Source organism: Eptatretus burgeri, chromosome 13, assembly GCF_056783735.1.
Source record: "Eptatretus burgeri isolate ZD-2024b chromosome 13, Ebu_testis_v1, whole genome shotgun sequence".
NCBI classification, from domain to species: Eukaryota; Metazoa; Chordata; class Myxini; order Myxiniformes; family Myxinidae; genus Eptatretus; species Eptatretus burgeri.
The window spans coordinates 32,574,100-32,601,599 of record NC_140973.1 but is presented as its reverse complement, the minus strand read 5'-3'; the positions used below and the strand labels follow the sequence as shown (position 1 = coordinate 32,601,599).

Genomic DNA, 27,500 nt, shown 5'->3' with positions numbered 1-27,500 from the left:
TGACGGTTCGGTGATTGCCAATTGCGTGCCAAGGGAGCCGTTTCTTATGAATCGTTTCATTATAGTGTTTAAGCCAGCGCTCTACAATATTCACACTGTCACCGAATACTGTGTACACATCGACTTGAACAAAGTTCAGGGCTGCTCGCATGCAATGGCCCCACGTTGTTCTACGGTCAATTTAGCATCGTTAAATCTTTACGAGTAAATGTCAAGGGGTGTGTGTGTGTGTGTGTGTGTGTGTGTGTGTGTGTGTGTGTGTGTGTGTGTGTGTGTGTGTGTGTGTGTGTGTGTGTGTGTGTGTGTGTGTGTGTGTGTGTGTGTGTGTGTGTGTGTGTGTGCGCGTGTGTGTGATTGGTATCTCCATATGCCGGTTTCAGAATGTGGAATGGAGTCCTCCTTGGGTGGGCTCAAAGCATCCACCTTTATTTCGGAAAGGGGTCACCATTCATGGACCAAGCCGTGAAGTTTTCTTTTCTCAAAGTTTTGTGCCGAGGGCTCTCTTCAGGATCGTCAATGAGCCCCAGACAGCTTCCAATTGTAGTTCGCTTGTAATAATATTCCCAGGAATGGCTTTTAGCTCACCTGTAAAGCAGTTCTGAGGAACTTATGGGATGGCGCGCCGTCAGTCCGTCCGTCTATCAGTCCACAAATACTTGCAACTTCTTTTCAGAAACTACACATAGGATTTCAATGAAATTTGACCTCAACCTTCATCACCCATGATGGCAATAAAAACAAAACTAAAAGGGCACTTGATACAGCATGTACCTCTGTCACGCAATACCTGATCCACAAGAACATATCGGGCCCATTTTTGAAATATCATGCTATATATCGTTTTTGACCCTATCTCTCAAAGGTGAAGAATCACTTAAAAAAATTGAGTAGCCAGATCCAGATCGAGATCTTCACCAAAATCTAATCAGTTTGTCCTGGTCACACACCCAACCCGTCCACAAAATTTCATTCAGATCCGTCCCCAACTTTTTGAGATATCCTGCACACAAACAAACAAACAAACAGACAAATGAGACAGAAAGACAGAAAGGGGTGAAAACATAACCTCCTTCACCTTCGGTGGTGGAGGTGAAAAAACGGGGTCTGAAGGGGTCTTCAGAGGGAGTTTGCTGGGAGGGGAGGGGAGGGTGTTCTCCCCCCCCCCCCACCAAGAGGTATTTGCTTTCCTCTCAGAAACGAGACACACAATTCCAATAAAACTTCACCACAACCTTCATCACCCATAATGTACCAAAGTTTGTTCATGGCATTCGAAAAATCAGGCTCTATGGGAGTCTCAGGGGGGTTTCCCACCAAAATATTAATTGCTTTCTTCTCCAAAACAACACATACAATTCTGATGAAACTTGACCAGCATCTTCAACACCCATGATGTACTAAAGTTTGTTCACGACATTAAAAAAATTGGGGTCGAAGGTGTTCCACGGGGTGGGGGGGGAATTGCCCCCCAAAATTTGTATTTGCTCTCTTTTCTGAAACCACACACAAAATTTCACTGAAACTTGAGCACAACTTTCATCTCCCGTGATGTACCAAAGTTTGTTCACGGTATGAAAAAAAAAATCCATAGCTATTTACTTTCTTCTCCGTTACATATTTTGTGGGTCATCCATGCCTTCCAGTGGTTGCCTGGTTATCTTATCCAGCCATTACCAGGTGAGCGCCCAGGGATATTACCACTATGTTTAATATCTCCATCTCCATTCATGGCTCGCAGACTTCCTCTCCTGTCGCAGTCAACGTGTGGCCCTAAATGGAGTTCTTTCATCCCCTCTTCCTGTCCAGGCTGGAGTTCCTCAAGGTAGCGTTCTGGGCCCTGTTCTTTTTCTGGTTTTCATCAATGATCTCTCCGACTCTCTGAAAAATCCTCTATGTCTCTTTGCTGATGACTCCACCCTCTGCCGTACCATCGGTCATCCCTCAGACCGGCAAGCAGCAGCTTCTTCGCTCACTGCTGATCTGGATAAAATCACAAACTAGTCCAACACGTGGAACATGTATTTCAATCCGGACAAATCTTACACTCTCACTATGTCTCTTCGAAAGGACCGTTTAGAACCCCCCCTCCTCCCCCATCCACTTTCTCAACAATCCTTTGGAAGAAGTCCTTTCTTTCAAGCTTCTGGGTCTCACTATCTGCCATGACCTTTCCTGGGAAAGCCACATTTCAAACCTCGCCTCCAAAGCCAGTCGCCGACTGGGAATCCTCCGTCGTGCAAAGTCCTTCCTCGGCCCACCTGAGCTCCTGACCACTTACAAAGCTTTCGTCTGCAGTCTGATGGAGTACTGCTCTCCCCTCTGGGCTGGTGCTCCTGCCTCCCACCTTTCTTGGCTTCACGCTGTGGAAACCAAGGCATTTCGGTTCATTGGCATCTACCGCAATGAGGCTGAGTCTTTGCCTCTCACTCAATCACCGCAGGTTGGTCGGTGGTCTTTCTGTCTTCTACCGTCTCCTCTCCAACCTAGCCCCCCTGCTCTCTCTGCGATTTGTCCCCACCACATTTCCACAGGGTACTCAAGGTCCACCAACAACCCCCTTCTGGTAAAACTACCAAAATCACGAATCACTGCTCACCTTCACTCTTTCATTCCTCCTTTTCCTACCTTTGGAATAAACTCCCTCACTCTATTCAATCCCACTCTTCCCTGCAGGCCTACAAAACAACTGTTCACCACCACCTCTTATCATCCCCAATCCAAATCCTCGATCTTTTCTACCCCCGATAATCCACCCAAGCCCACTTCCTTCAAATTCCCTGCTTTCCTTCCTGAAAGTCCCTGTAATCCCTGTCCATCTTATATTCCCCATGTTCCCCGTCCCATCCCTCTCCCTTCCACAGATCTCCTAATGTCTCTGTTCCCCACTGTTTTGTCCTTCCCACTCCCACCCCTTTTGTCTTATGCCCCCCTTGATGTGCGTTGTGTGTTAGCTCTCACAGAGCCTCGCCAAGGTATCCAAAAAAAAAATCTCTGTGAGGTTCTTTGTGATCAATCCTGTGGGTCCATCTATCACAGGTACAACTTTGGCATTCTTCAGCTTCCAGGATCTTTTCAATTCATTCTTGAGGTCTTGGTGTTTGGTGATTTTCTTGATATCTGCATTGTTTGGTCCAAAATCACTGGTATTAACACATCAATCAGCAATGCCTTCTTCTCCTTTTTGTACCAAAGTATGATATCTGGGTGCAACGCTTTATTTTCGATGTTCACGCTTGATGGGATCATTAGGTCGTACGTGATCGGTACTTCCATGTTTTCAGTGATTGATTTTGGTTCATGTTAATCATTTTTCTTGATGTGCCAGAGGATTACTGTGCAAACTCTGTTGTGTCGTTGTGTGTACAGCTGTTCTGACATGACTTTTTTGTGTGTATGTTCAGTCATGAAGCATAACATATCAATCTCTTTACTAACCCCACCTCCACCCCTCACCTTTCTATCTTTTTTTTTCACACACACACACACACACACACACACACACACACACACACACACACACACACACACACACACACACACACAAACACACACACACACACACACACACACACACACACACACACACCCTCGCACCCTCCCTCCCACAGTGTATAGCAACGTTTGGTGAGGCATCGCTCGAACCACCTCCTCCACCTTCTGAGCTTCCCCTCCCTCCTGCCTCCTCTCTCTCTCTCTCCCCTCCCTCTCTCCTCTCTTCCTCTCTCTCCCCTACCTCCTCTATGTCCCCCTCCCCCCCCTTAATACTTTCAGCAAAGCGACGGGTTGTATTTGCTGGTATATAAATAAAAAAGAAAGATCCACCCACATCTCTCACCTGTGAATGGAAGAAATAGCCAATCAGGTGAGAGCTCTTGGCTCTTCCCTGCATTCATAGGTGAGAGATGTGGGTGGGTCATTCTTTTCTATTTATATATTGACTGCTTTTGACATTTACATGCATTGTTTGCATACCTCATTGGTATGCAGTGCTGTCTGCGCTGTCGCTGATGATTCGCCAATAAGCGATGAAACCCGGTGACAGCTGAGGGGGTGTGTATCATTTGTGAATGTCTTTATAGCTGTGGTGAAAATCTGGGAAAGGTTTGAAACAGCAAAGCCTTTTTGGTTGAAATATTTATTTCAAATATATTTATTTGAAATTTAATTTGTGATATCAGAAGATCTAACTTGTCGAAGTGGTCAAGGGTCTAAGCCCCAGTTCTTCATTGTATGGCCCGCAAGCTACTGGTGGCCCCTGGTAACCTAAAGTGCAACCCTTGAGATGTGGCTGATAATACACAAATGTGAAAACACTCCATTGCAATCTGCCATAAATGCTACTAAGTTGACCCAATGGTTTCAAATGAGTGTTCCAACACAAAGCATAAAAGAGACATAACTACATCAGAATATGGTTGCAGTTTACAAACAAGTCTGAAAACGACGATGGTTCACGAGCGGTATTTGACGATGTAGATTGTTTCAGAAGTCAAGGATGAGACAATGTGATAATGTTTGACCAAGTTATAAAAATGATCAACATGATGTGGTACGAGTGACAGGTTATTAGCTGCAAAATGTCGAAAACCCGGTTTAGTTCAACAACTTTTAAAATTTAACCTTTGCATAACCTTTAAAGGTCACAAAACAATGTTGTGGACATTAAAATAAGGAAACAGGATACGTGCTATAGCTTATTGGAGTTAGTTTGTCGAAGAAGGTCGAAAACCCGGTTCGATTCCCACAACTTTGAAAATTTGACCTTTGCGAACTTTAAACGTCAAAGGTCAAGGATTATGACCTATGGTGCAAAACTTCCTCTGGAACATTCCAGGAACAATATAACGTCATAGAGGCTTTATGCCTGGTGTTGGCGCAGTGGTTAGGGCAGCGGCTTGGGATCCAAAAGGTCCTGAGTTCAAACCCCGTTGAGCCACTGAATTAATACACCAGGGGGTTCACTCAGCCTGTCATCCTTCCGAGGTCGGCGAAATGAGTACCAGTATACTGGGCTGGTGTATACCCCGGTTAAAATAGGTGTACCATATCCCTGTGTCGTAAGAGGCGACCAGGGTTGCGTCAGGAAGGGCATCCGGCATAAAACATGTGCCAAATCACAATGCGGATCATATGGATGATCCGCTGTGGCGACCCCGAACGGGAGCAGCCGAAAGAAGAAGAAGAAGAAGAGGCTTTATGGCATTTCGCACTCCTCGGATTAATTATAATTATCCATACTTTGATGAAATCAGCGTAAAAACAAACTTGAAGGGGGCGCCACGGGAAAGGTGTTCGAGATAGAGCAAAATGGTTTCAAGGCTTTAGGTGGGTAATGACCTCAAGATTATGCACAAAAAATATTGTCATCCTAGTTCTCAATGTTTGGGTGATCGTATGATTTTTATGTCAACATTCGAAATTTTTTAAGTTCGTGACCTTGACCTTGGGACGAAAATGAAAAATCGAGCTCTGTGGGGCTATGCAGGTGCCATTGGGCTAACCAAATACCGAAACCCCTGCCAGATTCGACAAACCCCCTAGGAGAAGATGCAAATTGAAATCCGCTACCCCCTAAAAACACAATTTTCTAAGTTCGTGACCTTGTGGCCTTGAGCTTGGGACGAAAATGAAAAATCGAGCTCCGTGTGGCTATGCAGGTGCCATTGGGCTAACCAAATACTGAAACCCTTGCCAGATTCGACAAACCCCCTAGGAGAAGATGCAAATTGAAATCCGCTACCCCCTAAAAACACAATTCGCAATTTTCTAAGTTCGTGACCTTGTGGCCTTGAGCTTGGGACGAAAATGAAAAATCGAGCTCCGTGGGGCTATATGCAGGTGCCATTGGGCTAACCAAATACTGAAAACCCTGCCAGATTCGACAAACCCCTCGGAGAAGAAATTTTTTTTTTGTCAAAATCGCAATTTTCTCAGTTCGTGACCTTGACCTTGGGACGAAAATGAAAAATCGAGCTCCGTGGGGCTATGCATGTGCCATTGGGCTAACCAAATACCCAAACCCGTCAGATTCGACAAAACCCCGAGGAGAAGATGCAAATTGAAATCGGCTACCCCCTAAAAACACGTTTTTTTTGGGCGTGGCTCCGCCCATAATTGGGCGCACAACGCCCATTTTCAGGAAAAGACGAGATCATGATATAAACCTCCCACCAAAATTTCCTCAGGATCGGATCAAAACCCACGGAGCTATGCTCGGGACAGACAGACGGACAGACATACAGACTTACAGACAGACTGACAGACAGACAGACAGACAGACAGACAGACAGACAGACAGACAGACAGACAGACAGACAGACAGACAGACAGACAGACAGACAGACAGACAGACAGACACACAACAATAACGAATATAGTGGCCACTTATTTTTGTGAAAATATTTTTTCGTGAACCAATAATTATTCTTGCAGTCCAGTTAACCACAACAAAGAAGAGTATGTAGAGATGGGGGCCGAATAGCAGCCATTTACGGATTCCTGCAGGCGGTGTGATGGCTCTCACACTGATGTCTTATCGGCAAAAGTGACCGCCCTCTCAAACAATCATGAAGATTGCGTCTAAGCTGTCTAATCTGTCTGAAGGGTGCAAGGGGTCGAATGGTCTTAAGGTCTAATGGGTCTAAAGGGTCTTTTGGGACTTCTGGGTCTTTTGGATTTCCGGGGTCTTTTGGGTCTCTGGGTTTTTTTGGGGACTTTGGGGTCTTTTTGGAGTTTTGGGTCTTTGGGGTCTTATGGGTCTTCAGACTTATATAGACAGGTCTCTGCCAGGCAAAAACTGCCCTTTTTTCCAGTCAAGTTTTTCTCTGCTGATTTATGTACTTTGGAACATTCTCTTTGAAATAAGCTTCTGGGCCACCCTGAATTTTGCCGCAAATCCAATATGGCTGCCCCAAATATTTCAATGCACAGCAAACTTTTTTCTGGTGCATTTTACACCCAATAAATGTATTACCAACAGATACAAACATGATGACAGACTACACAAATATCATATTGGAATTGTTCTATGACGTCTCCTTGAAGTTGAAATGACGTCATAGTCGACCGATCGATATCAGAAATTCAATGTACTGCAAACGTTTTTCTGGTGCATTTTACACCCAATAAATGTATTACCAACAGATAGAAACATGTCACTAAACTACCAGAATAGCCCTTTATTTCTATTCTGTGACGTCTCCTTGACGTCAAAATGACGTCATAGCAATGCGATAGCCCCCATAATTTCAAATTTTATCAAACTTTTTATTCTATAACCAATAATATCAAATCACCAGTCTAAGTCACTTTGTATTTCCTATTTTCTACTGTATAAAAAGGTTTCAAGTGATTTATGTATTTCCCTCTCTCCATGGTCATATTTCCTCAGCTTCCCTTTTATTTTAGAATCCTTAACATCAGGACAGGCAGTAAAGATTCCAGGATTCCTGAGAAGATTCAGCGAATCCACATTTGACTACAGATAAAGACAATGTCAGCTTTTGAACAGGTGTAAACTGTTGCACAATGGCATCTACACCAATTTTGTGTTTAGAGAGTGATGAATTGCATTTGTGTTGTCTGTGTAATGAACGTATCGACGAAAGTTAGCCATCTTCAAAGTTAACTCAGGATGGATTGCAGTCTATTCGAGCACTGGCAGAAAGATGGGTAAAAATTGACCAGAGTTTATGTACTTAGGCACCCTATGTTGAATTCCTGTCTGCTGCACAGCGTCTTTCTAGCGCAGGCCAGGATGTCTATGTTCATGAGAACTGCAGAATCACATTTCGAAACGAAGCCCAGTCCAAAAAACTACTGCCGTCGAGTTTAGGGACAACTGGTTCGCATGAGTCTAATGAAGATGTTGCTAGTCCCCCATACAGGACACATAGAGGGTCCCTTCCAACGAAGAAAAATCTGTTTTATCTGCAATGTGCAAACAGCAGATGACAGCAAACCCTTCAATAGTGGTGTTCTCGGCCGATGTTCTGAGAAAAATGCAGTATCAAAAATCCTGCAAGCTTGGGATGTGAAAATAAATGATGAAACTGACTAGTTGCATGCTGCCGCAAAAATAATTGATGTAATTCTTCGTGGTGCGTCCTATGACGTTTTTGCAGCGGATGTGTATTATCATAAGACTTGCTATGATAACTTTATTTACACTTATGAGCGGAAGCTTCCAGCAGAGGAGGATGGATTAGTTTCAGAGGTCATGGATGGCTTTTTCAAACTGTTCCAATGCATGGTCATCAAGGATCTGAATGCTTATTTTCTGACAGAGTTAACTGATGATATAAAGGAGATGAGTGAAGAATATGACGTTAGGGACCCTCCGATTTCAAAAACCTATACTTTGAAAAAATGCTTGACTGAGAGATTTGGAGATGCCATTGACTTTCACTTGTTGGGAAACCGGCTGGTCGTCCACTCTGGTGCGGTCAATCCACTTTCGTACTCTGCGGCTACATTACAAGGAAATGGACTTCGTGAATCTGATCTGAGCAAGGCATTTTCTTGGCTAATTCGTCGAAAACTTTCACAGAGGGAGGCTGTAAAATGTCCGTTAGAACCAGATGAACTGTTTACTCTACTTGGTAGTCACAGACCACTCCACTGCATTTACAATGCCATTGCTTGGTCAATCAAACCCATGAGGTCAACAAACACATTTGGATATGCCACTGCCTCTAGAGTTGAAGCCGAGAAAATTTCGGCCATAGCTGAAAGTTGGGAGAAACTGGTCAATGGTGAGCGTTCTCCAATAGGAGTTGCTATGAGTTTAACCATTCACAGGATAACAGGCAGCAAGGAAGAAAATGTTGAAACAGGAAAAGTGCCATCTACTTTCGCAGCTGGGCAGATCCGAGCAATCTGTTCAAGATGTCGAGAGTGCTAAAAGCTTCTTCAGAACTTGCATGTACTCTGGAACGGAACAAGAAAGCTTTGTTGGGACAAGGATCAGAATGTAAACAGCCAGAAGGTGAAATCTAGTTGTAGCATCCTTCCAGACGAGAATAGCACCAAACAGCATCTCAAACGAAGTGACCTGCAGGCATGGCTATGGAACCAGTGTCTAAGGCAAAATATCGAATATCCTTCCATCACTGACAGAGGATGGGAAACTACTGAGGATGGTATTAAACCAGTATGGTTCACCTGTCCACAACTACCTCCAACACTGGCAAAGACAAAGAGCAGGAAAAGATGAATTCAAGGTATTATTTAACTTCTTTGGATCTCGAAACAATGCAGTTCATCCCAATATAAGTTGCTCATAATTAGTCCAACCATGGTTAAATTCATTTGAAGTAAATAGTCGATGTTCCTCTTGGTCGGGTTGTCGGCGACTAAACCGTCTCCCCCACCAGGTTTTCTGGTGAGGAGGGTGTTTGGATATGGACACCCAGCAGGATTAAAAACAAAACCTGTCAAAGGGCGGAGGAGCTCCTTGTTAGCCAACGGCCATCCATATCTAGTGCCCAACTGTGTCTGCGGATGTCCTCCTGCAGTTGGGTTACTTTTTATGAGGACGTTGGTGGCAGGATTTGCACTCCAGCCACCGTAAAACCCTTCATTCCGCAAAACGCAAAAAAAATCTGAAAACCCACTCCGTGGGAGTACCTCCTGTGCAGCTTCCCTTCGCAAGGCAGCTCACCGGATGACGGGATTGGGGCAAAGCCTTCGGGACCCCCAATCTTTGATAGGAGGGAAACCACGGGGTAACATCCCTGGGTCAGATTGCGGGAGAGTGTGTCGGAGTGGTGCTGAGGTGTCGACAACCAGACGGCGGTCTCCTTGGGTTAACCTGAGGCGGTCCCTTCGGGTGGGTGCCTGGAATGTCCTATCCCTAAGAGAGGATGATCACCTGTCTCTGTTATCATCTGAGCTCAAGCGTTTGGACATCAGGATTGCAGCTCTCTCTGAGGTTCGGAGACCGGATTGCGGCGAGATAATGGTGGGTGGTTACACCTACTATTGGTCTGGTCGCTCTGATGGTTACCATACCCAAGGAGTTGCTGTAGCTGTGTCCAATAAGCCGACCCCAATGATAATTGAGGTAACACCGGTCAACGAGCGTATTATGAGATTAAGGATTCGTCACTCCTTAGGTGTCATTTCCCTGGTCCCTGTTTATGCTCCGACTGAGGCGAGTGATCTCACTGTGAAGGATGCATTCTACGCCACACTCGAGTCTGTGGTTGATCAGTGCCCCAGACGAGATACACTTCTAGTCTTGGGGGATTTCAATGCATCGACTGGAACTGATAGGGATGGTTGTGAGATGTGTGTTGGTCCCCATGGGTCAGGAACTATGAACCAGAATAGCACTAAGTTCCTTGACTTTGGAAGAAGTTGTGGACTTAGGGTGGCTGGTTCATGGTTTCAGCGCCCAGAAGCTCATCGCTGGACTTGGTATTCCAACGCTGGCGGTGTGGCAAAGAAGATTGACCATGTCCTCATTGACGGTCGTTGGAGGATGATCCAGAACTGCAGGGTCTACCGGAGTGCTCAGTTCCTCAATATTGACCACAGGCTTGTTGTAGCAACTCTAAAGCTGCACCTTAAATCCTGGAGAATGGTACCATCCCAGCCGAGGCTGGATGTTGGCAAGCTCAGGGATGAGAGAGTAGCTGAGGAGTTTGCGAACAGGCTGAGTGGACACTTGGGGGGTCTGGGTGCTTTGGGGGGTCCTGAAGAGTTGTGGAGTGCCTTCAAGACCACCGTCCTTGATGTTGCCGGTGGATGTCTTGGAGCTCACTGCAGGGCAAAAATGAATTTTGTCTCTCAAGGGACACTGGATACCATTGACCAGAGTCGCAGGGCCAGGCTGAATGGCAGAGCTGAGCTGTTCAGGGAGCTGAGGCGAAAAACTGTACGTGCACTGAGGGTGGACAAGGAGGCCTATGTGCGAGGAATCTGTGAGGGGGTAGAGCATCACCTGTGGACAGGTGATTATCGTCCCGCTTACAGGGGAATTCGCGCATTGCGTTCATCCAAGCCCATCCCTCGGAGCACTACAGTTCGAGCAGAGAGTGGTAGGCTCTTGACAGAGGAGTCTGAAGTGAAGGCCCGCTGGGCCAGTTACTTTGAGCGGTTGTATCAGGCTGATCCCCCAGCTGTCGAGTTGGACGTCAAGGGTGTTACAATCCCTGTTGCTGACCCTCAAATCAACTGTGGTCCACCTTCGCTTGTGGAAACACGGGCTGCGGTGAACCAGTAGAAACAGGGCAAAGCTCCAGGGATCTGTGGCATCCATGCTGAACTTCTCAAGGCTGGTGGAAATGCTGCACTCGTGTCGTTGCATGCAGTTTTGTGCTCTGCCTGGAACACAGGCATCATCCCAACTGACTGGAAGAGGGGCCTTGTTGTCCCTCTCTGGAAAGGGAAGGGTGATCGCCAAGACTGCAACAACTACCGAGGGGTGACGCTGCTCTCAGTGCCGGGCAAGGTCTTTGCTCGGATAATTCTTGATAGGGTACGCCACCATCTGCTTGAGCACCAGCGTCCAGAGCAGTCAGGCTTTACACCAAAGAGGTCAACGATTGACCGTATCCTTGCACTTCGTGTCCTCACCGAACGCAGACGAGAGTTTCGGCAGGGGCTGCTTGCAGCCTATGTTGATCTCTGTAAAGCGTTCGATTCAGTGAATCGGGATGTCCTCTGGAGGATTCTTGGTCTTCGTGGGGTGCCACCAAAACTGATCGATCTGATGTCTGAACTCTACTCTGGTACTGAGAATGCTGTGAAGTGTGGTGGTGCCATCTCTGACTTATTTCCAGTTGTTACTGGAGTTCATCAGGGGTGTGTACTGGCCCCCACACTTTTCAGCACTTGTATAGACTGGATTTTAGGGAGGATGTCGGAGAAATCAAGCTGCGGTGCATCGTTTGGGAATGTCAAGATCTCGGACCTTGATTTTGCAGATGATGCAGTCATCTTTGCGGAGACTTTAGACATCCTTTTGGGGGCCCTCGAGGTGCTGAATGAGGAGTCGGAGCCGCTGGGATTACGGGTTTCTTGGGTCAAAACTAAGATCCAGCCTTTCGGTGACATCTTGGATGCTGCTGTCCTGTCTGTGTCTGTTTGTGGTGAGGATGTTGAGGTCGTGGAGAGATTCACTTACCTTGGCAGTGATATTCATGTCTCTGCTGGCTGTGAGTCAGAGGTCAATAGACGTCTGTGCCGGGCCTGGGGAGTCATGGATTCACTGGATCATGGGGTGTGGCGCTGCCGGTACCTGTGCGGGAGGACGAAAGTCCGAGTCTTCAGGTCCTTGGTACTTCCAGTCTTGCTCTATGGATGCGAGACTTGGACTCTGACCAAGGATCTGAGATGGAGACTTAATTCCTTTGGTACCAGGTCTCTTCGGAGAATCCTTGGCTATCGCTGGTCGGATTTTGTGTCCAACGAGCGGTTGCTGAGAGAGACTCGGATGAGATTTGTTACCTGCATAGTCCGTGAGCGTCAATTGCGGCTGTATGGACATGTGGCTCGTTTTCCTGATGCTGATCCTGCTCACCAGATTCTCTCAGCGAGGGAGTCTCATGAGTGGAGGAGGCCAGTGGGCCGACCACATGCCTCGTGGTTGCAGCAGGTTGACCATCATCTCAAGGAGATGGGGATGGGCCTGGCATCTGCCTGGGGGATGGCCAGACGGAGGCCCCTGGAGTACCGGCGGAAAGTGGACGCAGCGACGCGCTGTTCTGGCACATGCTCCCATACCTGTCCTGACCTGTTCCTCTTGCAGGTCTTACTGACTATGATGCCGATGAAGATGATTCAACAACAGAAGAGAGAAGCCAGCTTTGACAGAAGAAGATAGACAGGACTACCAGCAGACAATCAGAAGACAGAGAGGTCTATTGTAGAAAAAGAAAAAAGCCAGGTAAAATCTCAGGATACCCCTAAAGTGATGATTGAATGTCATTTCAATGTTGTGGGTTTGTGCATCCTCTATGTTATCCAAATTTAATTTTGCAGAGGGTTACATTGAGAGTGCCAGAGATGCCGATGTCCTCACAGAAGGAGGAAAGCCGCCTCCACAAAGAAAGAGGAAGACTACAAGCAACTTGGAAAATTTTACTGGCATTACGACAGGATTAAAATCCATGGTAAGTAATTCAGAAGTGTCCATTTAATCAAAATGTTACTCTTTGTAATGATTTCCTATTTCTGAATCCTGGATTAAATTTTGCTCATTCTTTTATAGGAGATGGTGCCAAGGAAACAGCTGAAGAATCAGGAAGTGATGAGGAATACGAAGGAGATGGAGAAAGTTCTGAAACTGATGATGACATGGAAGAATGTTCTTCAGATAACTGCGGACTTGATTCTGACTTTGAGAGTGAAGACAGCGATATAAGACCTTAGTGACTGAGAATTGAAAGCTTCTGTGCTTTTAGAACTGTGACTTTTTAAAACAATAACTAAGCATCTGAGATGATTGAGAGGGGATAGAAATACATTTCAATTCGTGTATTTTGTTGGACTAATCCCAAATAGCTTCTCTAACATTGAAATCTAGTATGGCACAGCGAGGAGAGGTCGCTGTACCTAATATGACGTCATTTTGCTGTCATTGAAAATTTATGGACCAGTGATTAGAATACCACATTTCTATCCGATTTTAATTCATTCAAAATAAAAAGTTTGATAAAATTTGAAATTATGGGGGCCATCGCATTGCTATGACGTCATTTTGACGTCAAGGAGACGTCACAGAATAGAAATAAAGGGCTATTTTGGTAGTTTAGTGACATGTTTCTATCTGTTGGTAACACATTTATGGGGTGTAAAATGCACCAGAAAAAAGTTTGCAGTACATTGAATTTCTGATATCGATCGGTCGACGATGACGTCATTTCAACGTCAAGGAGACATCATAGAACAATTCCAATATGATATTTGTGTGGTTTGTCATCATGTTTCTATCTGTTGGTAATACATTTATGGAGTGTAAAATGCACCAGAAAAGGTTTGCTGTGCATTGAAATATCTGGGGCAGCCATATTGGATTTGCGGCAAAATTCAGGGTGGCCCAGAAGCTTATTTGAAAGAGTATGTTCCAAAGTACATAAATCAGCAGAGAAAACCTTGACTGGAAAAAAGGGCAGTTTTTGCCTGGCAGAGACCTGTCTAATAGTCACAGCTACATGTGAAAGGAACATTCCAATGTACGTAATTTATATACGTTTGTGTGGTATGCAACCAACGTTAAAACAGTATGCGATTAATAGGCATAAATAACAGGGCTTCCCAAACGGCTTCATGGACCGAGTCACGGCCTCACGGACAGTGCTTTTCGTGTGTGTATATATATATATATATATATATATATATATATATATATATATATATATATATATATATATATATATATATATATATATATATATACAGTATATATGTATATACATATACAGTATATATGTATATACCTTTTGGATCCCAAGCCGCTGCCCTAACCACTGCGCCAACACCAGGCTATATATATATATATATATATATATATATATATATATATATATATATATATATATATATATATATATATATATATATATATATATACTGTATATCTTCTTCTTCCTCTTTCGGCTTGCTCCCGCTAGGGGTCGCCACAGCGGACCAACTGTCTCCATTTTGCTCTATCCTCCACATCTTCCATTGACACTCCAACCACCCGCATGTCCGCCCTCACCGCATCCATGAACCTCTTCTTTGGCCTTCCTCTTCTCCTCCTGCCTGGCGGCTCCATCTTCAACATCCTTCTCCCGATATACTCCGTTTCCCTCCTGTGCACATGTCCAAACCATCTCAATCTCGCCTCTCTCACTTTGTCTCCAAACCGTCCTACCTGCGCTGTCCCTCTAATACACTCATTTCTTATCCTGTCCATCCTCGTCACTCCCAACGAGAATCGCAGCATCTTTAACTCTGCCACCTCCAGCTCTGCTTCCTGTCTTTTTGTTAGTGCCACCGCCTCCAAACCATACAACATAGCTGGTCTCACTACCGTCTTGTATACTTTCCCCTTCACTCTTGCAGCTACCCTTCTGTCACAAATCACTCCTGCAACTCTTCTCCACCCACTCCATCCTGCCTGCACTCTCTTTTTCACTTCTCTCCCACACTCTCCGTTACTTTGGACAATTGATCCCAAGTATTTAAACCAATCCACCTTCCCCACCTCAACTCCTTGCAACTGCACCATACCACCACCCTCCCTCTCATTTACGCACATGTACTCCGTCTTACTCCTACTGACTAACATTCCCCTTCTCTCCAGTGCGTACCTCCACCTCTCAAGGCTCGATTCAGCCTGCTCCCTACTCTCCCTACAGATCATGATGTCATCCGCGAACATCATGGTCCATGGAGACTCCAGTCTGATCTCGTCCGTCAACCTGTCCATCACCATTGCAAACAGGAAAGGGCTCAGAGTCGATCCTTGGTGCAATCCCACTTTAACCTTAAACCGGTCCGTCATTCCTACCGCACACCTCACCGCTGTCACACTGTCCTCATACATATCCTGCACGATCCTCACATACTTCTCCACCACTCCCGACTTCCTCATACAATGCCACAACTCCTCTCTTGGCACCCTATCATAAGCTTTCTCTAAATCCACAAACACACAATGTAACTCTTTCTGGCCTTCCCTATACTTCTCCATCAACATTCTCAAAGCAAACATCGCATCAGTGGTGCTCTTTCCTGGCATAAACCCATATTGCTGCTCACAGATCGTCACCTCTCCTCTCAACCGAGCTTCCACTACTCTTTCCCACAACTTCATGGTGTGGCTTAACAACTTTATCCCTCTGTAATTTCCACAGCTCTGCACATCACCCTTATTCTTGAAAATCGGAATCAGTACACTTAATCTCCACTCCTCCGGCATCCTCTCACTTTCCAAGACTTTATTAAACAATCTGGTTAACAACCCCACTGCCATCTCTCCTAAGCACTTCCATGCCTCCACTGGTATACCATCTGGGCCAACCGCCTTTCCACTTTTCATCTTCTTCATAGCAGTCCTCACTTCATCCGAACTGATCCACCCCACTTCCAGATTCACTATCTCCACCTCTTCCAACCTTCTCTCTCTCTCATTTTCTTCATTCATCAGCTCCTCAAAGTACTCCATCCACCTTCTCAACACACTCTCCTCGCTCGTCAGCACATTCCCATTTGCGTCCTTTATCACCCGAACCTGCAGCACATCCTTCCCAGCTCGGTCCCTCTGTCTTGCCAATCGGTATAAATCCTTTTCCCCTTCTTATATATATGTATATATATCATATATATATACTGTATATATATGTACATATATCCTGTATATATACATATACTGTATATATATATACATATATGTATACTGTATATATACATATACTGTATATATATACATATATATATATATATATATACATATATATATATATATATATACATATATGTATATATATATATATATATATATATATATATATATATATATATATATATATATATATATATATATATATATATATATATATACTGTATAAATATATACTGTATAAATATATATATATATATATATATATATATATATATATATATATATATATATATATATATATATATATATATATATATATATATATATATATATATATATATATATATATATATATATATATATATATATATATATATATATATATATATATATATATATATATATATATATATATATATACATATATATACTGTACATATATGTATATATATATATACTGTACATATATATATATATATATACTGTATATATATATATATATATATATATATATATATATATATACTGTACATATATGTATATATATATATATATATATATATATATATATATATATATATATATATATATATATATGTATATATATATGTATATATATATATATATATATATCTCTTCTTCTTTCAGCTGCTCCCGTTAGGGGTCGCCACAGCGAATCATCCGCATGATCCGCATAGTGATTTGGCACATGTTTTACGCCGGATGCCCTTCCTGACGCAACCCTGGTCACCTCTTACGACACAGGGATATGGTACACCTATTTTAACCGGGGTATACACCGACCCAGTACACTGGTACTCATTTCACCGACCTCGGAAGGATGATAGGCTGAGTCAACCCCCTGGTGTATTAATTCAGTGGTCCAACGGGGCTTGAACTCAGGACCTTTTGGATCCCAAGCCGCTGCCCTAACCACTGCGCCAACACCAGGATATATATATATATATATATATATATATATATATATATATATATATATATATATATATATATATATATATATATATATATATATATATATATATATATATATATATGTATTGTTGCGAATTCGCGCCCGCCGGCGTGCGGATGGCCACGTCACTCGAATCGCGACCGCGTCGCCCACCGGACGGACAATTCAGTCGTGACCCTCCGGGAACTATCGCCCGGAGCCAGTCACGGGTGGGCCTTTCGACCTCACCACAATCGTGCCAATCGGCCACCCGTGAAGGATAGGGTTGTTCGCCAAACTCGACCTACCTAAGTACCCACGCGGCTGGTAAACCGGGCGATCGTACCTCGCCGCAGGTCGACTCCGGAAACGAACGATGATGCGATGATGTGGGATTGAGTTGTGAAGGTAAAGGTCGTGGCTGTTGGCGTTGTTGTTGTTGTCCGAGGGTTGGAGCGTGGTTGTAGTTGGTGACGATGGCTGGCGTGGTGGTTAAGGTGGTTGTTGTGTGATGGCGGTTGAGACGTGGTTGGTTCAAAATAAAGATAGAACAGAAAAATGGCTATCTCAAAGCGTCGCAGCCCGAATGAATCACATAAATTCCCTCTAGACAACGGGTTTGGGCTAACTACACATGTACTTCAGAGATATCTCACCTTCGGGTCTTCAATGGTGGTTTGCGAATTTCCACAGCCGTAACTATATATATATATATATATATATATATATATATATATATATATATATATATATATATATATATATATATATATATATATATATATATAGTAATATTAAAGTGTTTAAACTTAAAATGTTCAAAATTGAGCATTACATGTTTGAAATTTAAATGAGTATATTCTTAAGTGCACACCGTTCTATCATTGGGGTTTCAGCCCATTAAGTGTGGACCCTTAAAGAGCGACACAAAAGAAAGGCCTGCAGTATTCAGCAGACAGTGAGGTTTTTATTGTACTTTTTGTGCAGTTCTTATGTTAGATTTTTTTTAATAAAGGGGAATAAAACTTTGGAATGCCTTCCTAGATAATTTCACAAGGAGACGAAAGAAAACATTAAATAGTTTGTTAAATAATCAATCCTTCCCTTGGGCAGTGCACAGAAGAGCAGCTGTGCTTTCATGAGTAAAGTAGTTCTATAAAAGTGTGGGTCTGACCAATCCTGCTCTTCTTTCTGTTGTCTATTCTTTGCTGAATCTATAATTAAGCAGAAACGTTTGCAACTGCATTTAAATCCATGCTCATCTGTCCTCCAACCTACTTTCTTCATCTTTCCAAATGATGATGAGCTGCACAATACTATTCATGGAGTGTCGGTGCTGCTGAAGCACTTTATTGGTACGGGCTATGCTGGGTGATTTGTCGTTGCCTTTACAGCAGTCAGTCAGGGCAGGAATTTGTAATCTGTTTAGGGTGCCATTGATAGTTTGTCTATTCTAGGCGAAGAACACCGTGAGATGTTTAACGTCCACCAACCAATGCCGGCAGATGGATCACCCACTTTAACATCCATCCAAGGGAAGGTGCACATTCACTGATGCATCATTCTGCCTGCGAAACACCAGGAAGACAGTTTATAGCTGGGTCGAGATTCAAACTCAGGCTCGAGAGCTCAGAGGTGAGCGTGTACCTCTAAGTTATCCTGGAAGGCCTGCACCAAATACAACTAGGACACTTGGTAAAGCGCATACCTATGCCATACAATGCCTGAGATCCAGTAGAACATATCAGGCCCAATATATTTTTGAAATGTCATGCTATATATAGTTTTTGGCCCCATCTCTCAATGGTGAAGAATCACTTTTAGAATTAAACAAGTAGCAGTACATTCAAAATGCCTGGAGTTGGCTTAATCGTTTGGGGTGGTGGGCGTGGGATCCTAGGATCCCGAGTTCAAATCCCACTCGGCTGCTGAATTTATACTAGGTGGGGTTGACTCTGCCTGTCATCCTTCTAAGGTCGGCAAAATGAGTGCCAGCTTGCTGGTATACTGTGTCGGCGTGGCGACCCGTCCAGGATTGTGTCCAATCGCCCAGGAGACTGCTTCAGCAGCACCAACGCTCTGCACAGAGTATGATCCCAATGGATGGATGGAGTACATTCAAAGTACACCACCCCCATGCCAAATAAATAAATAAATAACATATCCTCCAGTGGGGCTCCGGCGATGCCGCCTTGCAGTACATGGAGATGGAATTGGGAGGGAGAAGTGTACAATAATTGATTGGTTAATTGAGTAATTGCAGAATTAAAATAAATAAATAGTAATCATAAAATAATTAATTTCTTAATCAATTGGCTGATAGCATACCAACTGGCCAAAACCACAACCGTTTCATCCGAATCTATAACTTTTTGAAAATCAATTAATTCATCGAAAAATTAATAATTTATCGATTAATCGATTAATCAATACATCAAAAATACCGTTTAAAGCCAACTCACTCGTTCATTCTCATGTCCAAAAAATATCAACTTTCTGCATCAAAAGGTGCCCGAGTTATTGCCCAGATGAGAAAGCAAATAAATAAGTAGTTAATAAATCGATAATAATTAACTAATGAATCAATTAATCGATGAATCAAAAAATGAAAAATAACGTTTTTGTCAAAGCATATCTTTACTTTTGTCCCCAAATTTCAGCTTCTGAGAACAAAGGATGGCTGAGATATCACCCGTACAAACAAACAAACAAACAAACAAGAAAACGGAGTGAAAACTGAGTACTCCCTTCCTTTGGCACCCGGCGATTACATCATGCATCACCTGGATATGGAATTGGGAAGGAGCGGCGGTGTACAAAAATTATCATATCTGGATTTGGATTTTCACCAAAATCGAATCAATTCATCCTCATCACCCAACCTGTCCATAAAGTTTCATCCGAATCCATTAATAATGTTTTGAGATATCGTGCTACATATCGGTTTAGCCGTCTCTCAACGGTAAAGAATCACTTTAAAATTATCAGATCCGGATCCTGATCTTAATCAAAATTGAATCAATTCTTCCTCATCATTACACCCAAAGTGTCCACCAAGTTTCGTCCAAATGTGTCCACAACTTTTTGAGAAGTCGTGCTAGTTTTTGGCCCTATTTCTCAACGGTGAAGAATCGATTTAAAAATTTAAGTAGCCGGATCCAGATTTTCACCAAAATATAATCAGTTCGTCATTGTCACACACCCAACCTCTCCAACAAATTTCATCCGAATCTGTTCACAACTTTTCGAGATATCCTGCACACAAACAGACAAAACAAGATAAAGATGCCGTGCAGAGCACGATGCTTGCAAAATCCACCCCCCTCTCCAAAGGTTGCCATGGAAACATCAAATTGTCCATTTCATCAAGATTAAAATTGACAATCTTAAAGTTCAGGTCAATCGGATGAAAACTGATTATTGTTCAGATTGAAATTGATGATTTTAGAAGTTTGACCTTAGGTTGACATTTGACCTTTTGACCTCAAATAGTTGGTTGCCCAATTCAGTGACGCAATATGCAAATCTTGGTCAACTTTCAAGTCAATCGGATGAAAAATGACGATTTTGAGAAACTTGACCTCAAGATGACCTTCGACCATAAAAAAATCAATAGGCTTCTCAGTTGCAACTACCTCTACAACTTAGTAAAGTTTCATGACGATCGGTTTAAAATTGTGACCTGTAGGCGATTGACAAACAGACAAACGGACAGAACAACAAAATCGACTGACTAATGTACTTGAAAAATCCTCGATTTTTGCAAGTAACACAAACAAACAGACAGAGAGGGGTGAAAACATAACCTCCTTCTACCTTTGGTGGCGTTGGTAATTAATAACTCGTCTTGCTGGTGAAGGCTCGTGTTGATCTGTGTCAACGGACAGGTAGAACAACGGATGAAATAAACAGGATTTTGATTGAGGTATGCTCTCTACCGGGGGGGGGGAGGGGAGCAAGGTTTGCTCTGACGAAGGGTAAACATCCAAAAGGTCAGTTCCTCGCTTCCCATGGCAGTTAACAAACCTCAATCGATGTCCAGTTGATTTCCTCCATTCTACTCAAACATGAATCAAAATTATTCAAATACATAATGTGAAGCAAAATTGTATTTACATTATTTAGCTCATACAGCTTTCTATGAAGTGCTTGCAATACCCCCAAAAATATAAAAGGAAAAAAAAAAGAAATTATCATTAATTTTCCTCAACCTCCTTGTTGCTATCACAAACATTTAATGAGGTACAACTTTACAATTCAACGTTTCTTTCTTCTTCTTTTTTTGTTGCCTCTGTCATGAAGAACTTACGTATTTCTACATTAAATAAATTCATCAAAGTGGAAACAAAAGAAAATCAGCCTGGAATCATAAATGACAGACACAAAGCAATATTCTTGACATGAGAATAAGGGATGTAAATAAAATCACGAAATAATTACTATTAATACCTCCACCGCCGAAGGTGGATGGAGGTTATGTTTTCACTCCTGTGTGTTTGTCTGTCTCTGTCTATGAGCATGATATTTCAAAAAGTTACGGACGGATTCGGACAAAACTTAGTGGATGGGTTGGGTTTATGACAAGAACAAGCAGATTATATTTTGGTCAAGGTACGGATGCATATTCGGCCTATTAATGGGATACAAAACATAAACTGTTCAACCTGGCGGAGGCATGCCTCTACCGAGTGCCATTGTTGTTGTTGTTGTTGTTGTTGTTATTGTCATCATCAAAACAAGTGGACATATTTTGTTAGAATAGTTACAAGGAAATAATGCATAGTGAATGGACCAAAAGGTTTGGCAGCTTTTGAAGTTCTTTAAAATGGTAAACCAAAGAGAGACTTGATCAGCAGATGAATCAAGGTCCAAAGGAAGGAGAGAGTAATGTAAGAGTAGAAATTGGATTCAATGAAGGGAGTTCAAGGTTGATGTGGACTGTTTAATCTGCAAAATCTAAAAGTAAAGAGAAGTTGACTCAGCGTTGTCAAGGTATTCTTTGCTACAAGTACATGCCTGTTCAAGTGATGTGGTAATCTTCTTTTTGCAGTCTATGTGTAATTCTTTGGGATAGGAAAACAGCCATTTTGGGACAGAGTCTATGATGTCTTTTCATCATTCATATGCTGAATATCACCTAGATGTTCTTTGAGTGGTCAAAATAGATGAAAATCTCAAGGTGAATACTTTGGACTGAATGGCGGATTATTTGGAACCTCAAAAACCTTATCCACAATAATAGTAATGGTCACACCTATCATGTGAGGACGAGCATTATCGTACAGGAAAGAAAACAAACAAAACCAGGCAGTCATCCTTATATTTTCTCTCTCTCGATTGTGTATCGAGTCACAGTAGAACTGTGCTTTGCTCGTTTCAAGAAATACTACACGAGTTAAATCATTATACAAGGTCACAAACAATATATTGTCATAAGCTTTTTGCTCAAAGCTGAGATCCTTTCTTACTATTACCCACTTTGCACTAATCTTATTGAATTTCAAGTGAGAATGAAAGTGTTTCCACATTTCAAACACTGACGCCGTTCCTCCACAATTTCACGTATCGAAATCCAGGGATGTTTCATGTTCGCTTGAGTGACAGCAGTTTGTTGCACGTGAGAATGCTCAAGATTGCATCTGAATTCACAACAAAAAAATTTTTTTAATCCTTGCATCATTTAAATGAATTTCACAACTACGTAGAAGATGTGCATAAATCACCAAATCGTGCAAACTGTCTCCCGTGAACTTCAGCTGGTTTATTCCCATTCACAAGGAACTCGACGACAGCTTGGTCATAGTCGACACTCTCGTTGCACAAAGTTTCAGCATTAACCTATTACATTACATGTTCTACAATAAAAAGTCCATGGCAACCTTGAAGGGCCCTCGCAGAACTTGAACAGAAACAGAGTGATAGAATGAACAATATGTGTGCAGTTAGTGAAGGAAGCAAGCTGCAGATGGTTAAAATAAGACAAAAGGCAATTCTTCTGCACTGCAAGCTTTTGGTTGTTTTTCACCTGTTTCAAGTTTACCTGCACCAGTGCTCGTTTTGCATCGACTCAGAACAGCCTGTGGTTTCTCTCTCACATTGACAATATCTGTCTGGACGCCAAAATGTTTCTGGGAAAGAAAAAAACAAGTGCATATATTCAGTCCATGTTATATATATACTCTCAAACTACAAAATTTCACCCTCTCCAATTAAGAACCAACAGTTGCCAAAAAAGGGACCACTAAAAGAAGGAATGGTAAGAACCAGAATAAGTGGCATCATGGTTAGAGAGTATCTGCTCTGAGTCTGGGAGGTCGGTGGTTCAACCCCCAGCCGAGTCACACAACAGACTTTAAAAAAATAATAGGACCGTGCATCCTGAAGCTCACAAGGATCAGGAGCAAGTCACTCTAATCCCCTGCAGACCCCTTAGGACCTGATCATTTTTGAATGCCTTGAACAAACTTTGGTACATCACTGGTGATGACGGTTGTGGTCAAATTTCATCAACATCATGTGTGTAGTTTAGGAGAAGAGAGCAAATACCTATTTTGGGGGGCGTCAAAACCCCTCCCTGAATGAGCACAGATTTTGATGCGTTCAATACACCTCCGTTAGGCATCGGACATGAAGCTTGTGGCCAAGTTTTGTTAAAATTGTATGTTTGGTTCAAGCAATAATGACTGAAGTGCTTACTGACTGACTGACCGACCGACTCACCTGCGGACACTGCTCGATCACATACTGTAAGTTCACCGGACTGAAGTCCAGGTGAGCTAAAATGGTTCATGCTGCTTCCTTTCTTGATGCTCAGCCAAAAACTGTAAGTTGGCAATACTAGCTCAGGTGTTGATGGGCCTAACGGCCTCCTCCTCCTGTGTTGAAATTCCTTGAAAGAGAACTCGTATTGCAATTTTTTAAAAATTATTTTTGGTTTGGACGATGTGGGTGGAAGTGCATTTTATTGGCAGAAGTTTACTGTCAGTCGGGTCCACCAGGATGGCAGAAAGCAAGTGCATTTGCGTTTGAGTTGTCTATTTTGGGATCAATTGTGGACCAAACAATACAGTACCAGTAGGGTGTTGTACAATGAGTGCAGGGCAATCGGATGGAAGGGCATTACGCTGGGGATTTATGTGCTAGCATTTGCTGGTATATGCCTGGTGTTGACTTAATGGTTAGGGTGGTGGGCTTGGGATCCGAATATCCTGAGTTCAAATCCCACTCTGCTGTTGAATTAACACCAGGTGGGGTTGACTCTGCCTGTCATCCTTCCGAGGTCGGTAAAATGAGTGCCAGCTTGTTGGTATCCTGTGTCCGAGTGGTGACCCGTCCAGGATTGTGCCCAATAACCAAGGAGACTGTTGAGGCTGCACCAACACTCTGCACAGAGTGTAGTCCCAATGGATGGATGGATGGATTGGCTAGTGGACACTAAATATCTCACAGAATCTTTTGATGAAGAATTCCTGACCTAGAGCACAATAGCCACACATCAGTGATGTTGCAACCAACTGGACCATTTCATATTGGAATCCCAGCTGAATATGCATCGACTAGCAATGAGTGCCCATCACAGATTGTCTTGAAGTTTAAAATATTTGACTGTAATGTGTGGACTCGTGCCTCGTGGAGGCCAGTATACATGTAATGGGAATTTATCTCTTCCTTAATAGTCATTAGTGAGCCAGCTGGGTATTTATTCAATCCAATAATCTTCTTCTTCTTTCGGCTGCTCCCTTTTAGGGGTTGCTACAGAAGATCATCCGTATGATCCGCATAGTGATTTGGCACATGTTTTACGCCGGATGCCCTTCCTGACGCAACCCTGGTTGCCTCCCACGACACAGGGATATGGTACACCTATTTTAACCGGGGTATACACCGGCCCAGTTTCTGGTACTCATTTCGCCGACCTCGGAAGGATGACAGGCTGAGTCAACCCCCTGGTGTATTAATTCAGTGGCCCAACGGGGCTTGAACTCAGGACCTGTTGGATCCCAAGCCGCTGCCCTAACCACTGCGCCAACACCAGGCTTTATTCAATCCAATAATGACTGTGGAATTCTATAGAAAGTGGTGGCATTCCATAAGCTCACAATCGACATTTGAAAATATTGCTGTTTTTAAATTTTTTTTTCAAATATCGTATGTACAGAAACAGACAGTATACTTCCAATTTCATACAGTTTCAATTTCAAACAGAAACACATCGTATAATATGAGGCATGTACTAATGCTGTTACCTCCAATACAGCCTCTTGTTCCTCAGCACAATTGTCTTCCTGAGTTTCAGCTTGCTTGCTCGAGAACTCCAATGCAATTTTCTGATCCATCTCATGCTCAGCTGGGTCCCTCTGCAGCTGCTGGGGGTCCAAACACCTGCAAGAGAAAGAATAAAGGACGAGGAAAAACTATTCTTGAAACATTCAGCTCTTCAATATTCATAGCTAGTCTTTCTACGTATTGCTTTGTGGTGATGATGATGCCTGGTTCTTCGCGGATGGAGATCAGGTAATGATAATTTTAAATAAATTCTGAAAATGTCATATTTAAATCCAATGTACACTTCTTCATCTTTCTTTAATGGGCATAATTACTCTCACATGATTTTGTGCTTGGCTGGAGGAAGTTTTTGGCATGTCCTTCCTGAAGTGGCTGGCCAGACCGAATGTTAGACAAAGTAGTTAGGGCAAGAATTTGTAATTTGGCCACGGTGCCAACAATAACTCATCAAAACTTCATGAAGGACATCGTGGGATCTCTACTATCCACCAACTAATGCCGGAAGATGTGACGCCAAGTTTAACTTCCATCGGAGAGACGGCACACACATTGTTGAATCACCCTGCCTGTGAAACACCGGGATGACAGTTTGTAGCTGGGTCGGTATTCAAACCCAGGCAAGACAGCTTAGAGGCGAGTGTGTATACCTCCTGCCAGCCCGAATTGTTGCTGAAACCACAACAGACTATAAAAATAGTTCAGTTTATATAGGAGCTCTGTTTATGACGCAGGTTAGCTAACCTCATTCCAAGCTCTTCTCAGAGGGACATGTATTCAATGCTCGGCATCATTCATGAAAAGCAACTTCACAGTTACTGAAAAAAAAAGGAAACCGACTAACGGCGCAAATAAGAGCATATAAACACCTGATGTGAAAGTTGGAGCTGTCACTCTTTCCAAAATTTCTTAAAGGAAGCCTAGAAGATTCGAAAATAATTAAATATATATATATATATTGATAGAATATTTTGGTAACAACAATAAAATAAACTCAGATAAGTTGAAAATCCAACCACCAAAAACAATGACCAAACGAATAAAAAATAAACACTAAATGAATCAAAATAATTCACAGCTAGTACCAATTTCATTTTATGAATAAGATCTTACATTCATCATCAAGAGACACTACCAGCTCTTCTCCCAGATACAAAGCTGTCCTGGCCCCCAGTCTATGCCAATGCTGTCCTATTTGTCAAGCAGACAACAGCCACAGGCTTTAAAGGAGGGACATTTCCAAAAACTCCGCCCATGATCCTCTCCCTTTTCCAACAACAAAATGAGCCTTTGTTAGCCTGTGAGAGAGCCACATGGAAAGGGCAGCTTTATAAAATGTCAAAACCTCACAATAAACACATCACAAAATGGAATTGTATGAACTGTGGTCGATTGAAAAACCAAATGGACAGCACATCCATTGTATACAAGTTGAAATGCAACCATTTAGCTTTAATGTTGCTTTGCACATTATTTTGTTGAATAGATAAATTAAAATGGCTGATTCCAATTAGCTTATGCAACTACTTTTCAAGGAAAAATACAGGATTACCCTAAGAGTACACACACTAGCCTCTGAGCTATCGAGCCTGGGGTTGAATCTCGACCCAGCTATAAACTGTCATTCTGGTGTTTCGCAGGCATGGCGATTTGTGTGTGTGTGTGTGTGTGTGTGTGTGTGTGTGTGTGTGTGTGTGTGTGTGTGTGTGTGTGTGTGTGTGTGTGTGTGTGTGTGTGTGTGTGTGTGTGTGTGTGTGTGTGTGTGTGTGTGTGTGTGTGTGTCGTCCCTCAGATAGATGTTAAACTGGAGCATTAGCGGTGGACAGTAGAGATCCCATAATGTGCTGTGAGGAGTGGGAGATGGCACCTTGACCAAATTCCAAATTCCTGCCCTGACATCCTGTGTCACAGTGGTGACCTGTCCAG

At 42.8% G+C, this 27,500-nt stretch overlaps 1 protein-coding gene, 1 long non-coding RNA gene and 1 pseudogene across 7 annotated transcripts in view; 2 read left to right on the top strand and 1 right to left on the bottom strand.

The window, feature by feature from the left end:
* The window catches only part of LOC147014203 (uncharacterized), a 51,243-nt gene extending 37,894 nt beyond the window's left edge, over positions 1 to 13,349 (top strand). Inside the window, exons 2-4 of one of the 2 annotated variants that reach the window (XR_015050680.1) lie at positions 12,755 to 12,892; positions 12,988 to 13,118; positions 13,217 to 13,349. This is a non-coding gene — a long non-coding RNA (uncharacterized LOC147014203). Of the gene's footprint in view, positions 1 to 12,754; positions 13,119 to 13,216 lie in introns of both variants that reach the window. The other variant, XR_015050679.1, reaches the window with a different exon arrangement.
* SHROOM2 (shroom family member 2) overlaps positions 1 to 27,500 on the bottom strand; it is a 218,042-nt gene that overhangs the window by 43,304 nt on the left and 147,238 nt on the right. For 4 of the 5 annotated variants that reach the window (XM_085851971.1, XM_085851966.1, XM_085851970.1 and 1 more), the window contains 2 exons: positions 25,538 to 25,673; positions 23,317 to 23,419 (listed from right to left, as the gene is read on the bottom strand). In XM_085851971.1, coding sequence (XP_085708097.1) covers positions 23,317 to 23,419; positions 25,538 to 25,673 — 239 coding nt within the window. The remainder of the gene's footprint in view (positions 1 to 23,316; positions 23,420 to 25,537; positions 25,674 to 27,500) is intronic. The other variant, XM_085851967.1, reaches the window with a different exon arrangement.
* Positions 7,397 to 8,902, top strand: LOC147014204 (uncharacterized; annotated as a pseudogene).